Source organism: Serinus canaria, chromosome 3 (genome assembly GCF_022539315.1).
Source record: "Serinus canaria isolate serCan28SL12 chromosome 3, serCan2020, whole genome shotgun sequence".
In the NCBI taxonomy this organism is placed as follows: Eukaryota; Metazoa; Chordata; class Aves; order Passeriformes; family Fringillidae; genus Serinus; species Serinus canaria.
In genome coordinates this window covers 80,658,791-80,675,627 of record NC_066316.1, presented here as the reverse complement: position 1 = coordinate 80,675,627, position 16,837 = coordinate 80,658,791, and the positions used below count along the sequence as shown (strand labels likewise).

Sequence of the window (16,837 nt, the reverse complement as noted above, 5' to 3'; positions counted from 1 at the left end):
ATAATTGACTACAAATGTCTGTAAACATGTTCTGTTAGGTTGCTATGAAACTCTTTATTCCTGGCGGACGAGAAGATGACTATGAGACTGCCTTAAAGCTTTTGTCTCTTACACAAAGGGTCAGTGGTAATTTGAACATTCATGGGATACTCTTTGTTCTGAAAACCACAGAGGTCACTCCTTTTTTATTTAAGTAAAATTGAACTGAGTATTGCTTTTTTCTTTAATGTTTGTTCTTCATAATTTCAGATTTTCCTTGTTAGGGAAGACTTCTAGAGTGTTTTTTTACTTCCTGAACATGCATCTAGTCTTACTCCTGAGTTATTGGGATGGAGAGATGAGAAGAATCATCCTTTTTTTTTCCCATGACCCTCCCTGTTTGCTCTGTTGCTTCTCTCAGTAGCTGGCAAAGGGCATGGACCTGTTCAGATGGCTGAAACCAGGGATGTTTATAAAGCCAGGCAGGTTAATTGAAATGCACACCTGTGTAGTGTCCTCCTGCAGGGGCTGATGCGCCTGGCTGCAGAGAATGCAGAGCTGCTGCTTTCACCTGGGCTGACGAGTCAGCTCCTTGAGCTGGTGTTGGTTTGTTTTGAGCTGTGTGGCTGATGCAAATCATAGGAGAGGAACACATTTTAGGAAGTGTTTCTTTGTTGGTAAGGAAATGAAATGTAGAAACACAAAGTATCTCTGGGTTGTTTGTCTGCTTTGGTCAGATTTCAGCTGAAATCTGACTCTGCTGGTTTGCAGAGAATGGTGTGAATGGTGGTTTATCAAAATGGACTTCCTTTTCATGTTTTGAAAAAAAGTGAAAAATAGGAAAATGTGAAGTAAAAGAGGTAAAAATACATAGGCTTAATGCATTTAAATGCTAAATATTTAAATATTTTTTGTTAGTTTTAGCAATGATTTTCATGCTGTATCAATAAAAATAGAAGGTTAAAGCAGCACCATACAATTTTTAATGTTTGGGAACATGAATATATTTGTTTTATCCTAACAATGTGTATGTCTTTTTGTCATAAGGGGCTAGATTTTATAAAGAAAGCCCAACTCCATGAAACTCTGTCTGAAGTTTTTTTCTGATGTAATACATAGTAAAGTGCTTTAGGATTTTCTTTTAAGTGGTCAGTATAATTGTTTTAATGCTATAACCAAAACTATTCCTGAGTAATAAATTTCATTCATTGAGTTTCCTCACTCACTCTTTTCTGTTTTAAGTCATAGTCCTTCAGAATTTTACCTTTAGTCCTGAAAATCCAAATTATATGCTTCACACTCCTCACATTACAGCTGTCTCATTACATTTCACTTTTGCTTTAATGATTTTTACATCATTTATTTCATCATACTCCATTGATAGCAATGTGTACTCTCATTTAATAACTATCTCTCATTTAAAATTTCCTTAGTATTTCAGCAGTTTTATTAGGATGTTTTTTATATTTTGAATTATAGTGTTACATGCTAGTGTGGTGGGGCTAACATGCTTTAAATTAATTCACCACCCTAAACTGATATCAAAGAATTAATTTTCAAGTTTGTATAAATTATTAGTTAAAAGCTCATTTTACAGGATTGTTCAAATACATTTCAATTTTTGTGTGAGGGTTATCTATTTATGGAACCTGTGTATTTGGCTACTTCAGTGTACTCTGAAAAATCTGTTGCTAAAGAATAAGGTTAGGCAAGCTGTAAGCCTTAGGTCAAAATATCCTGTAAGCAAGTGAAGTGACAAATAGTGATCTGGCAAAGGACTTTAAAGAAGCAGGAAAGTAGAAAGTAGGAAAGAAAATTACCAACATTACCATATGTCTTCAAAATGTTAATATATTTTTAGTTTATTAAAATAAGATTTGTTTTAAGTTAAAATTAATTGTGTCAGTGCAAGGGAAGGGGAATCAAGATTCATGGTAATTTATGGTATGCTAGATAAATAAAAGGGAGGGAAGGAAGTGTTTGCCAAGTGTTTATGGTGTTACAGATGGACATGGGTACAGGGCTTCTGCACCCTCACAGTTGTGGTGCTAAGGACTGGGACAGCTGCATGTTTGCACAGGAAGTTTATTTTCCTCTTTTTTTGGCCATGATATCTATCAACAGAGAGAGGGCGACAGAGAATGCAATATAGGAATTGAGATGACAGCTCCTTCAGGAATGAGAACAATTTACACAATGAAGATTCCCTCTAGGGGAAAAATTAATCTTGGATTCTCTTTGTTTCTACTGTCTTGTATGAGAAGTCATGGTGTGCCCTGCAATTGTGGCAGCTCTTTAGACTTGGTGTTGGCTTGTGTAGCCTCACTGACGCCACCAACATAGTAGTATCATTTGGTGGCACTTCTTTTTTTTCTTGTTTTAAATGAATATTGCTGGTGGAGAGGAAAAAAAAGCAGAGGGAGAGCCAAAAATGTATTCACTGATATACATGCATACATACATGCATATGGACAGGATACAGGGGGTGACAGGTGTGCTGGATGACCTGGGAAAATGAAAGATGTGTCCTTTAAAGGTTTGTAAAACATAGCTCCCCTTAGTATATTGCAAATACAGCTTTGGACAATGGTTTTTCCCTAATCATCCCTTTCTGAAAACTTTTGTTAACTTTCCTTTTTATAGTTGAACTTACAGATATTGAAATTAGAAATCCTGCTTGTAACAACATTCCCACTTATTAGTTTAGACTGGTTTTTTGGTTATTCATGGTTATTTTGTTATTGTTTAATTTATTCCATAGCCAGTGATGTGCACCATGCACATTTTTTCATCCAATTTGAAGTCTTGGCATTTGCATGCATGATGGATTCCTGTAGAAACCTACTGTCTCCCCAATGTTCTAAAGGAAAGATTTAATAGCAGACCAAGATTTTTCTGCTGTACTCCCTTGGCAGAAAGGTACTGCTGGCAAATATTGTAAATATCTCTTATACACGATATTGTAGTGGTGTTTCATGTCCCTTCCACTCCTTCTTGTTTTTAATTTCATGAACTGAACAATTTTGTGTAGAACCATATATTAGATTGGTACATATTTGGGATCTGAAATTACTGTGGCACAGAAATGTGTCAGGACTAAAGTAACCTTTTGCACTCCCATAGGGAAATCAAATGTTTTGGGTTTGTAGCAGGAACTGCAGTTCCTTGGAGACAAAGCAGTTTATGTAAATGTGGCCTTACCTTGGGAGAGAAGAGTAGTAAGAATGGGCACTGCTGACAAGAGGCAGTGTGCTTTTGTACAGGTGCTCCTGGGCATCTGTCTGCCTTTTAGCAGAGTTATTTGTCAGTGCCTGGAAAAAAATGGAAGAAGCAACACTTACCTTTATTGTAAACTATTAAAAATGCCTATAAGTATTTGCTTGCATACCCCCCCATAAGCATGGGGGGTATGCATATTCAAATGTGAATACAGCAGAACAAATTTTCCTTGAAGTCTTCAGAACTAAGTTAGAGAACCTGTTCTTAGCTTTCATTTAGTTTCTCCTTTTCTTCCTCTGAGTTGTTACAAGTTAAAGTATCTGTACCTGTAATGGATGGTTATTGTTGCTACACCTAAAAAAGCCCATCTAAACAGCGATATGCTTAATTGCATGTGACTTGTTTGTAAATAAAATATTTCTGGGACAATATTTTCCACTTAGAGCTGGTTGTATTAAAGGAATTGTGGTTTTTTTCTTTTTTTTATTTATAGGTAAAGACAGAGTTTTCAACACCCCTTTATGTGAACAAGGAATTGTTGGCTTTGGTATTGGAATTGCTGTTACAGGTGCTACAGCCATTGCAGAAATTCAATTTGCAGATTACATTTTTCCAGCATTTGATCAGGTTAGTACTAATAAATTTGAGAGTGGTTAAAATAAATCTTACATCTGTTTAAATTACTCTTCTGTTAGCATTACTACTTGGTTTGAATATGTAATTTTTGCAAATATAACCACAGCTGTATTACTAATATTTATGCATGCTTAAGGTAAACAGGCGTTAACTGCAAACAGTGCTAGTACTGTACTGTAAACAGTAAACTGTACCTTGGCCAGTTTGAAGGCTTATTAAATAATGGAAATTAAAGATCTGGTTTGAGGCAAATGTCTGTTTTAATTTTTGGTTTTGTGGCTGTGTTGGCTTCAGCAGCCATAAAGTCAACAGCCTTCCGAACAGTCTCATTTCTGCATACAGCTGCAGCTGGCCATGTGTCCACAGGACAAAGTACAGGTCTGGACTGGGCTGATTGACAGTATAGAATGTGAAACAACTGGGTTATAAGACTACCCCTGAGGTTTAGGCATCTAACTCGAACACAATAAATTATTGTTTATTTGCCTTGGAAAATGTTTGTCTTTGTGCTGACTTACAGTATTCACCTTTGTGCTAACTTACAGTATTCCTTTGCTTCTAATTTTTTCCTCTGAATCCCATGCATGATGTAGTTGCATTGCATGTATTGAAGTGTCTTGATGCATAACTAGAGGTATTGGACTGAATGTTACCTTTGTATATAAATCTTCCCAGATTGTTAATGAAGCAGCAAAATATCGTTACCGCTCTGGAGATCTGTTCAATTGTGGAAGCCTCACCATTAGAGCACCGTGGGGCTGTGTGGGTCATGGTGCACTATATCACTCACAAAGTCCAGAAGCCTTTTTTGCTCACTGTCCAGGAATAAAGGTATAATAACTCTTATTTTATGAAGTTTTTTTTTTTGTTTGTTTGTTTTATAATGGACCTGACTAACAATGACAAGGGAAGAAGAGTAGATGTCAATCCACAATAAAATAGCTGAATATGTTAATTAAAAACTATTAGAAAACTTAAACTCTGTTAAGTGTTTGAAAATTTATAGCCATTATTGAAGCAATCTTTAGTACACACAGCATTTTGTATTTGTCTGGTTTTTGTGCTACAAACATACATTTTACATAGTTTTGTGTCCAGTATAGTACAGTACCTAAAAATTAACACTTAATAAGTAGTACTTTCCTTTTAATTTTTTAAAAATTTCTGCATCTCTCTTAAGTGCATTATTGAATTAATTTATATGAAAGACAGTGGTGGGCAGTAGGCACAAACTGAAGCACTAGAGGTTCTTTCTGAACATGAGGAAGCACAGATGGCCCAGAGAATTTGCAGAGTCTCCATTCTTGGAGGTACTCAGAATTTGTCTGCATGTGGTTCCAGGCAACTGGATCTGGATGCCTCTGCTTGGTCAAGGGCACTGGACCATATGACCCTCTGGAAGTCCTTGCCAAGCTCAACTGCTTGGTGATTCTCTGAGTGAGAACTTCAGGCAAGCTTTCTGCCTGAGATGGTGGCTTCCCTCAAAGTGAAGATACCAAGTGCTTAGGTGGCTAACTTTCGTAGAGAAAGGGAACTGCAGGATCTTGTCATCTCAGATCAAGAAAGCACTGTTTGTCAGGCTCTCCATTTTTTCCTAACCATATTTTTGTCTGTGAACTTGTATTTCTGGGTTAGCTGCATCCAGTCCATTGAGCGATGACTCAGGGCAGATTAATGTGGGAGATTTAAGCAGAACCAGTATTTGTATTCTAAAGACACATGTTCATTGTTTGTCTGCTGTTTATACTGTTGTCTCTATGATTTTGGTGTCCTAAAGCTTCAGATATTACTCATCTGCAGAGAGGCCATAGCCATTTCTCCTACTTGTTCTTCTCTTAAATAAAAACCCCTGTATTATTCACACTTTATTTCATTATATTTGAGGAATGGGACACATTCTTGTCTTTAGGTGTTCTTTATGGTATTTGAGGTCCTCTTCTGAACTTGAAAGTATTTTCTGATTATAGACAAAGTCTTGCCAGGTTATTGAATCAAATGTTTTCTAGAGCTTGTTTAAAACTAAAGTAGTTTATTATTGTATAAAAGCAAAACATAGCTTAGATAATTAAAATATTGACTCGGGTCCAGCTTATTTCTGCTGCTCTTGTAGATCAGTCTCAAATTTTTATATACTAAACCAAGGGATGAGGTTTAGTGGTCTGGTCTGGTCTGGTGATTAATACTCTTTCTGATTCATACCAGCTGCCTAGACTGTTGGCTAGTCTTATCAACAAGTTAGTAAGTCAAAATTTTATTTAGTCACTCCATGTAAAATGATTTCTTTGTTCCCACCTCTGATCTTTGTGTTGGTTTTTCATTTTCTTTCACTTTTCCTTGAGTAAAATGCTAAAATAGGTTGCTACCACTAAGATCTGTCATCTCAGTTAAAGCTAAAGGCACATTAATTCTGTGGAACTGATGGAGCAATCTACTAGTTTTTTGTGCACAGAGAAGCGTTTTAGACTCTATCTTTTGAATATTATTGCTTTGTGAAAGCAATGTTGTTCCTTTAATATATTTTGCAAAGCTGTTTGTTGTTACAGTTCATAATGTTTCAAGATTGTAGGTATTTATGAATAACCCTGGCCCTTAAATTAGAAATCAAGAAGTTAAAATGAACTGGTGTTTCAGATGCATTTTCAAATGTCCCATATCTAAGCATACTTTCTCCATATTGCAGGAGGAAAGTCAATGTCTTACAAGCTGTGAAGGGTAGGGTTTGATCTTTGGAAAGAGTGGCTTTCAAAACAACCTTCTTATTAAACTTTGTGAGAGGTTTCTGGCTTTTTATTTTATGTTTTCCTCAAGTGGCAGGTAGAATTTGGATTGCTCAAGCCAAGGGGAGTTTGTACAACGGTAGTTATTCAGGGGAAGGATTGTGGTCATTGGTACTTAGGCAAAGCTTATTGGGGTTTGAGAACTCTACTGGCTGGTTGTATCGTCTGACCACTGTGGTGAGGGTGTACATGGAACACATTTATATTGATTCTCTGCATTCCATTGTATGAATATCTTCTCTCAAGAAGCTTTCTTTTTAATTTCCAGCCTAAATTTGTTCTTGACTAACCTGTATATTTAACTTATCTGTCCATTTATATCCTAAAGCACTTGTACTCTCTTTAGTCTGTTTTGTTAGACTAAAGAAATCAAAGTATCAAAGAAATGTTAAGAGTATCTGGAGCTCTTTTGACATCTGTTTCATCCATTTTCTTTTCAAAGGGTTGAAAGAATCATTAAGTATTCCAGTTGAGTTTCTAGCAGTGATTTTTGCAATAGCACTAACAGTTCCTTGGCTATGTTGATATTTTTTTTTAGGACTTAACTGCATAGTATGCTAGTAATTTTTTGAGCAGATAATAAATTCACATCTGAATTTCTACTCCTGAGTTCTAAATCTGTAACAAAAAAGTAGTCCTTAAACACGTGACTTTTGGTATGTATTTTTCATTTTTTGTGAACTGGGTCTTTTTAGTATCATCCTCTCTAGTGTAGTGACTTCCAGCTTTGGAATAGTCTTCATTATCATGTTCTGACTTAACATTGTAAATGAATAAGGTAAATAAAGTCTAAAATTAAAAAATAATGTAATGTAATAATGTAAATAATGTCCTAAAAATGATTAATTCCTAAGGACCTGTACTAGTGACTTCCATAGGTAATTTCCCATGAGTCTGTTACCAAATGCTTTGGTGAAATATTAATAAACTGCTTCTCCCTTGTTTAGAAAAATCACTTCTCAAGTTAATTTCATGTAATAGGAGATTTACATTGTGTTTTCACTCTTTTATATTATTTTTATATAAATAAATGATATTACTTTCAAAATATATTTTGAAGCCATGGCTGTAGTTAAAATGTATATTTTTTTTAATGCTAGAACTAATATTCTCAGTGACTTCTAACTTCACAGCTATAAAAGTGCTTGTTAGTAGACTTCATGCTGCATGTTCCAGCTCTTTGAGCTTTCTGGGATGGAAATTAATTGGTTGTTCTGATTCGAGGGAATTTGGCTCTTGGGTTCTATTTTCATTTAAACTGCGATAATTTGGTAATTTTCTTTTGATAATTGAAATTCTCTTAGATCATCCAAAGTTAACTCTTCTATTGGCAAATGAATTATAATGTGTCCTTCCAAGTATTTGGATTACATCTGGAGGCCTTAGTTTTTTTTGCTTGATAATGGTTTAAGGTATTTGTTGGTTACTTATTTCCAAAATGAAGAAATTTCAAGCTTCCACCGTGAGCAAAGAAAGTCAGCTTCAGGTAACTATTTCCTTTTGTAGCCTTTAAAACTTACTGGACTAAGTCTGAATACCTTTAAGGTCTGTTCTGATGAATCTTTACCTAAATAACTGAGGATCACTCAGCTGCATTTTTTTTTGTTATACATTTACTTTAATTTTACCAAGGTTATGTGGATATATATGTATATTAATCTGACTTTTTCCTGTTACTTTTACCTCAAATGTTACTGTTAAGATGTTACTTCTGCCTTATCTGAGCAACTACCTTAGTATTTAAATCATGGTGTAGAGGGGACCTATTAAAGCCTCATCAGTGAACAAAATAAAATTCAAAATTTGGAGTGTACTTTCATAATGTAGCACTGATGTCAATTCACTTTGAAAGAACAGCTCAATCTGTACATACATTTATTTAAAGCAAATAATTGCTTAGGTTTAAGTATTATTGAGGAAGTTTCTAGCAGAATTGCTATTTTAACTAAACTACTTAAAAATATTTTTACAGGTTGTTATTCCAAGGAGTCCTCTGCAGGCCAAAGGATTGCTGCTGTCATGCATAGAAGACAAAAATCCATGCATATTCTTTGAACCTAAAATACTTTACAGAGCTGCAGGTAAAGATTTGTATATTGTATTTTCCATTAAAGCAACAATGTTTGGGGTTTTTTGCACATATATGTTAATAGCCTCAGCGAAAACAATGCTTCGGTAGAAGTCTTGACTTGTTTTGTCTCTAGCTATGTTGTGGGATGGGTTTTTAGAGGAATTGTGAAAACTGAATAAATTCTTGAAGTTTGACTGCAAAAATAAACAAACATTTACCATCTGATTAATGCTCAATTATGCTCAATTAACTTTGGAAGTGGAGTGCTTTACAGTCTAAGGTTAACAAAGAAGTAGAACTAAGAGGTATTATTCTTTATCAAATTCCAGTATAAATTTGGCAGAATTTGAACTGCTTTCTTGTGGTAACTCTAAATACTAAAATAAGTTTCCAGATCAGTTTTTATTTTTCCAAAAGAACTGAGCCCCATCATCACCATTTTCTCAAAGTTAAAATTTCTTTGAAAAGCTTAATTTCTAAGAATCTTCAAAATCTGCTCTTTTAACTTTCAAACTTATTTGAAAGGAAATGTGATTGTCATTACTTTGTTTTTAGTCATAGTGAACTTTCTGGTTCAGAGTAGTTTTAACAAAACTCAGTTATGTGTAACGTATTGGAACTGCAGAGATTGACAATGATGGTGTTTGAATTGGTTTTAAAAGTTAGCTTGTTACTTCTTTGGACTAGAGAAACTTGACAGAACAGAAAACATGAAAAATTTTGCATGTGGAGACAGGCAGAGAAATAGGGTGAGCAACTGATAAAATAGAACTGAAGCCCTGACCTACCTGTAGCATTTCCCTGTCCTGTGGCTTTATATGTGAACTATGGTTGATCCATCAGTCCAATCTATAATTTGATTCTGTGTGGACTGAATTGAGTGACAGACAAAATGCTTCTATTTTGTGATTAGACCTTTTAACAGCATTTTTCCATCAGTGCATCCATTTTGTCAGTAAATTTATCCGCTTCCTAGAGAGACAGTAATAAAGGAAAAATTTAGAAAACAGACATCAAAACTACAAAAAATAGGAATATAATTCCAGATCAAATAGGATATTTACTGGTAAAACTGCATAAATTTTCAAAAAAGGCCCAGAAATCCCATTAGTAATGTAAATTTAAAAGTGCAGCTCTTTTTAGTGTGGTGGGTATGATGTATCCATAGGGTGTTGCATTGCTTAAGTTCAGTGTGTTTGGAGGCCTTACTAAAATTCAACTATAATGCCTCTGTCTATTCATTTAGAGGAAGTAGTTTGAAAAATGAGCTTGAATCTAAGTCCTGTTAAACAAAGAAAAAAAAAATGAAGTGTTTTTAAAACAGGTCTTTATTTCTTCCCCTTCCCCCCAGTATTTACAAGTCACAAGTACAGACTGTAGAGTTATTAAAATACTTGTTTTCATATTGGCATGAAAGGCTGCACATCAATATCACACAGCTTTTGAGAATATAGGGAGTTTTTTGTGTTTGAGAAAATGACTTGTAAAGCAACTACTGGATCATTTATTGAACATAAATCAGGCTTATGATGGAAATCTTGAGTAAAGATGTGCTGAAATAGTGTTGTGCTGTATGTGCTGGTCAGTAACCAGCTACAGCATTGCTGTTGTTGGTAATTTCTGAAAGACAGTGATTTCTTCCTGTATTCTGATGGCTAATTTTCAGAGGCTTTACCAATATTTTTTGTCTTAAAATTTCTAAGAACATCACTTTAGTGGTGTAAGTTGAAATTTATATGTACAAATGTTCAAATGTATGTACAATATGTGCAAATGCACATACAGTACATTTGCATCAACAAATGTTCTATATGTACATATGACAGGGATGATTGTAACAGGTAACTTCTTTTATCTACGTGGATATTCTATTATTTCTACAATGTAAAGCAGGAATATTTCACTATATGGATTGGTTTTTATGTTCCATTTATTTTTGCTGTAGACCTTTCTCTGTGTTATCATTATTTTGTCATCTTTACTATGCTTTGTGGGTTGGGTCAGCTTGGACTGGAAGATGACTGCTGTCTGAGAGTTTCTCCTATAAAACTGATCTCTCTTAGAGTTCATTCTTATTCTCCTGGTCACAGTCAGGGTTTCTGGTAATTCCACCATAGAAACCAGAAGGCCTGGCAAATTCAGAAATGGACCAGGGCCATCATGATTGATAAGATCAAGACGCAGCAGCAGTGAGACACAAACCTGGTAAACAATAATAAGATAAATGGTGGAAAGAAGGGTTTTAAAAATGTGACTTTCTTGTGTTATCTAAAGAAAATTTTTACAACACCCTATGTGAGTGTGTTGATTCTAGCAGGAGAAAGAAAATTGTACAGATTCAGAAAGTGACTTAGACAGTAAGCATGAACTATGTCTGTATTTATTGTGTCTTTCCATTAGTGTCTCAAAACAGTACAGGGTTTTCTGAAGACTGGGAACATTCAGGCTTTCCAAAACAAGAATACAAAATAGTATCAGTTGTCCTCTATTACTTAATTTATATATTTTTTTTCCTTTTTAGCATGGTATAATACTTCACCTAAACAATATTTGGGATCCTGTCCTTCCAGACGAAAATAATTTTCTTTATTTCCATGATGATGGCTCAGTCATTGAATAATGAAATTATATTGCCCCTACCATAGCTTTTTTTTTTTTCCTTTAGCTTCATGTGAATAGACATGTTTGTTCAGAGAGCTTTGTGACTGATATTACAGTGGTGTATGGGGACATAGTTGAAAAATTAAGGTGTTAAGGATGTTAATGAGAAAGAGGATTTTCTATCTGTAAAATTAATGTAGGCTTTGAGCCTTGTCATTTTCCTCTAATGGACATTTCTTTCTTCCTATGAGGCTTCTAAATACTTGTCTGTGATATTTTGTTCAGAGTTGTTGATATATTTGAAATTACAGTTGAAAAGAAACTGTAGGTTGATAGTCTTTAAAAGACAGGGTATCTGTCCTTATTCACGAGGCCTGAAGCTAATAATGCTTTGTTTAAAACAAGCAAGCAAAAAAGTTAAACTAAAATAATGACAAAAATCCCACTCCTGCTTCATTCCAACCACCAAAAATTTATAACACTTCTCTGAGTGTTCCTGACAAGGTTTGTTTCTTATCTTAGTAATATTTGTCTTCATGTATGTGTCTGCAAATTCTGTTTATAGCTTCTCCTTTTTCTTTATCATGCCATCTTACTGAAAGAAACACTCCCATATTCCCCATACCCGTATCAATAAGTGGGACTGAGCAGGTTTGGTTCTTGTAACTGCAACTCTCAGCCATTGTGGTAAGGTCTGTCTCCCTGTGTGTCCTTCCTCATGGCTTTTCTCTCTTTCTGTTATCCCCTTTTACGTTGTAAAGATCCTTGTCTAGACACCCTTCAAGGAGCAGATGCTTTCTTCTTTCACATAACCCTACAAGTGTTTATCAGAAGTATTTTGTGTGTTAATTTTCCATCAATTATATTAGGAAGGAGCAAAGAAATGTAAACCTTTCTGAGTAAAAATTTAGAGTTGAATATGCAAGCACACGTGTGAAGAGAGAATTCTGTTGCTATTTAACTTATGAGATCATAGTGTTATGGAAAGTTCTGTAGTGATGTCCCCCTAAATGTCAGAGATGCTAAGAAAATATCTGAATTAGAAAGGAAAAGGAGGCTTTGATTTATAAAAAGTGTTAACAGCCTGTGCAGTGTCAAGAGAACATAATGGTTATGAATCAAAGGAGAAGATGAGTCACCTTGACATTATCAGGTTTAGACATCTTGTGGAGAACCTATTCTGATGTTTTTTGACCTTTTCAGTTTCATTTAATTGTACTATATATGACATTGGTGGTGTAGAAATAAATATAACTTGCATCAGTGGTTGTTATAGAGACAAGGCAGGTAAGATGAGAAAACATGTATTTTCATTCTGTTGTTCAGACTGCTCCTTTAGAAAATACAACAGATGTTGTAACCTCTTAAAATTGTCAAGGCCCTTTTTCACTGATAATTACAACTTTTGGTTAATTGCTGTATTTGAAATCTATTTTTGAAACATTTGATTTAAAATATTTTATTTCTTTAGTAATAGATGAAAAGGCTGCTTTATATGTAAACATTGTTATCCTGGATTAGATAATTATTATGAAAGAATATTAATAGAATAATTCCATGTGCTATTTTTCAACAGTATTAGTTGGGAGAGGAGTTTTTGCAAAACAATCAAGAAAAATCCTTCCAAATTGGACTTTCCTATAAATTTTTGACAAGCTGAATTTTCCATTTAAAATTGTCAAGTATGATAGATGAGCTCATTTACTGGACATTTTAGTGCAGAGTGGTTCAGTTATAGTAAGAAATTGGTTAATTTGTGTAATTGTATGTTATATTTAATTTCCCTAAGTGGATAAAACCATTGCACAGAGAAAAAGCTTTTATTTCTGTATCATGTACACCTTCTAGTTTTTCCTCTGGCCCATCTCACTCCCTTCAGAACCTTCTAATTCTTGCCAGTATCCTGGATTTCCACTCAAAAGTCCTGTGGTATCTTTTTACATTTCTTGTTCTCCAGGTTTCATATAGGTGACCATTTCGTGACAAAGACAGTCATGCAATGCCAATTAGTATAGTTGTGAGTTTCATTATCTTTCAGGATCTCTTTGTATTGCCTGAGGCTTGTACAATGTGCAGAATTCACAGAAACCTGGTCTGCCACTAGTGTGCAGTGAGCAACTGCTGGATTTGCATTTCTTTCCCTTTCATTCCCAGCCCTATATTTTTCTAGCTACTTGTTATTCAAAAAAATTATTACAGAGAAGGATGCTTGGACTAGGTGATCTCCAGAGGTCACTTCCTACCTCAGCCATTCTCTGATTCTGTGATATGTGTGGTATTTATAGATCATTATCAGCAAGAAAAAAGAAAATTGTCTGCCAGGATTGAAAATTATTTGCTACTTCATTTTTTTTTTTGAAGTTACATTTGGAACTTGTAAGCCAGGAAGAAACCTAGGTCATTTTACTTGTGTTGTATCTACCATAACAGAAAAGGAAAAATACTAACCACTTCACTACTGGTATCACTCAGGGAGATTCTTTATTGTTACTTCCAGAAGCAATTTTGTTCAGCAGGAACTCAATAAGTATTTTATGAGCTATGAAATAAGTTAACAAAAAAAGGCAGAGTGTTTTTTTTATAAATTGTTCCTGTGTATTTTGAAGATGTATTTTTTTCTACTTATCACTAGAATATGTTTCAAGAAATACTATTTGGCTTGCTGGTGCATAGACAAGTTCATCTTCAGATCAAAACCAGTATTTCTTTTAAAATATTATATATGGATGTCTTTAATCATAGTTTTAGTCATGAAACCAGTCAATATATAGTGTATTGGAGCACTGATTCAAAACTAGCACGACTGACCTAACATTTTTCCAGCTGAAAACTAGTAAATGAGTCTTGAATGGAGCTATGTTAAATGTCTTAGGAGAAGACAAGATACCTAATTCTTGCCTTCTCTCTCAAATTGTGGTGTATTCTTGGTGACTAGGTAACATTTTATAAAGGAAAAATTGGACTTATTTAAAACTGCTATAATCAGAAGTTCTTGCTGACATTCCCAATGTAGGTTTTGAAAACTTTTTACTTCAATTTAAACATAGAACTGCCGAGCACCATACTTGGAGCATCAGGAGGATGCTGGCACAGCTGATCCTTCTTGTCTGAGTATTAAAGTATAATTTCAAGACTCTTCTGAATGATTACTAGAATAATCAAAAATTCTGATCAACTAGTGAGATTTTTTATCAACTGTAAGCGGTGTTGATTTCCAAATCTGATGCTGACATTTTGACTTGATGTACACCAGAACTTATTACTATCTTTTGCATGTGTATGTATGCATAATCTTGTGGTATATAACAGAAATTAAACTCGACACTGAACATATTTGTAACAGTCTAATTAAAAAGAATTTGAATTGCAGCTAAACCTTGAAATGAATGCTAATACTCAGTTATTTTGGTCTAATGCTAATAAAATCACACAATTGTTAGGGATGGAAGGGAATCATCCAGTCCAACCCCTCTGCCAAGGCAGGGTCACCTAGAGCGGGTGACTCAGGAACACATCCAGGTGGATTTTGAATTTCTCCAGAGAGAGAGACCCCACAACCTCCCTGGGCAGCCTGCTCAGTGCTTTGCCACCCTCAACATAAAGTTCTTCCTCATATTGAGATGAAGCTTTTTATGTTTTTGTTTATGGTCATTGGTCCTCATCCTGTCACTGGGCACCAGTAACATACTTAGTGTAATTTTAGTCTGTTATTATAAATGGCTTTAACAGTGAATAAAAATTTGAGTGTATGTTTTTATGGAATGATATTGACTAATAAAGGAATCTAATATTTATTCTCCCCTCTTTCTCTTTTTTCAGTGGAACAAGTTCCTATAGAGCCCTACAACATTCCACTGTCTCAAGCTGAGGTGCTGCAGACAGGCAGTGATGTGACAATGGTTGCTTGGGGCACTCAGGTCTGTAACTCCCTTACAAGCTATTTGTCACCCAGCAAAGCCTGGCCTAGGGGGTAGGTGATGTTTGCATTCAAGTTCAAGTGCCAGACATTAAAATGTGTGTGTCTTTCATCACTATATGCTGGAATGAATGTTTGCCAGTGTTTATATTTCTGTGAAACCTGACTTTTATTGTGTAAGTTTTTACTCATTTTTGGTTAAAGATGACTCTGGAAGTGTAAAAGAGGTACCTGTGCCTCGGGCTAATGATTATTCTGATTATGAAAATGATAGATTTAAGAATGTGGCAGTGAGAGGTAACTCTGAGAAAGGCAGTGGAAAAGTTCAAAATAGTATGCTGAAAAAAAAGTACAGATCTTCACTGCATGATTTAAAGAACCTTGGGGTCCCTTTGAACAGAAAGTTAAAAATCCATTTAATACAAGTAGGGATTGGTATAGGTTTGATTCTAACAGTTACATTTCAAAGCTGTTCAGGAGCGGCATTGGCAGCCCTCCCCCCCTCCCCACCCCCCCCACCAAATGAAGATCTGCAGATGTTGAAAAAGCTGTTAAGTAGATACATCTTTGTAGTCCAGAATTACAGAAAATAAATTTGAGTCTAGTTTGGACTAATCAGAAGTTACTATTTTCTTGGCCTAGTTGTATCTGAGAAGCTTTTAGAGGAGAGGATATTACACCTTTTGTGACAAAAAAGTTTTGACCTGATCTCTGGGTATGTGCTTTTTGTTGTTATTGGGGCCTCTGTAGGATTTATTAAGGCCCTCTGACCTTTGGGCAACTGACACTGCCTGACCATGTCCAGGTTGCTAAATTCTGTTGCCTTCAAGATGAAGATGACTTCATCCAAATTGATTATTGGGGATGGTCCTTGGCTTCAACCTCTTAGCTATGCCTAGAAGGTGCTTGATGGAGGTCATTTGCCACAGTCCAAACCTGTATTGTCAAATGTTCTAACAATAAAGAGAGCACCAGAGTTTATTGGCAACATCATATTCAGAAATTTTTCTACCCACATATCTCATGAGAAAATGCTTCTTGCTGAGATATTTGTGGAGGATAATCTGAGTTGTAACAGTTCTTATTTTCCATGTTGGAGCATTTGCTTGCAAATATTTGTTTTAGGGAAGCCAATGCTTGAAATGCATTTTGCTGAAAAGTGTATTATAACCTAATGTCAAGATACGGTTTTGAATATGTATAGTATTATTTTCTTTTATGTTCTTAGCATAATATACCTTATGTAAAGGATGGGTATAGATGTGAATGATTTATATCTACTGTGATTCACCACTACTAAATAGGTACCTTAACTGGTGGGTAGGGAATAATCTGTATTCCAGTTCAGTGATAGCCTCCTGCTAGAAGGGAATACTTTTTTGATTTAGTAGAATGTTTATTGTAGTCATCAGGTAATGCAGCACTTGTATTGTTGGTGTTAAACTATGTGTTGAAAGAGCAGTAAATGGTTATAATGTCATGCTACTGCTATATGCTTTGACTGTGGATATTTACAGGTAGTAGTAATTACCTTTTCTCCTAGCTGTTCATAAGATAATGCTTTGGAGGTGATCACTTGGCTATGTTTCAGTAAGTTAGAGCAAGAGTAGTTACTGGGGCTACTAGAACTGTTTCTTG

General features: G+C 35.1%; 1 protein-coding gene across 2 annotated transcripts in view; it reads left to right on the top strand.

Moving 5' to 3' along the window:
• The window catches only part of BCKDHB (branched chain keto acid dehydrogenase E1 subunit beta), a 408,476-nt gene that overhangs the window by 17,802 nt on the left and 373,837 nt on the right, over positions 1-16,837 (top strand). For both annotated transcript variants that reach the window (XM_050971937.1, XM_030236301.2), the window contains exons 4-7: positions 3,692-3,825; positions 4,510-4,665; positions 8,584-8,692; positions 15,103-15,200. In XM_050971937.1, coding sequence (XP_050827894.1) covers positions 3,692-3,825; positions 4,510-4,665; positions 8,584-8,692; positions 15,103-15,200 — 497 coding nt within the window. The remainder of the gene's footprint in view (positions 1-3,691; positions 3,826-4,509; positions 4,666-8,583; positions 8,693-15,102; positions 15,201-16,837) is intronic.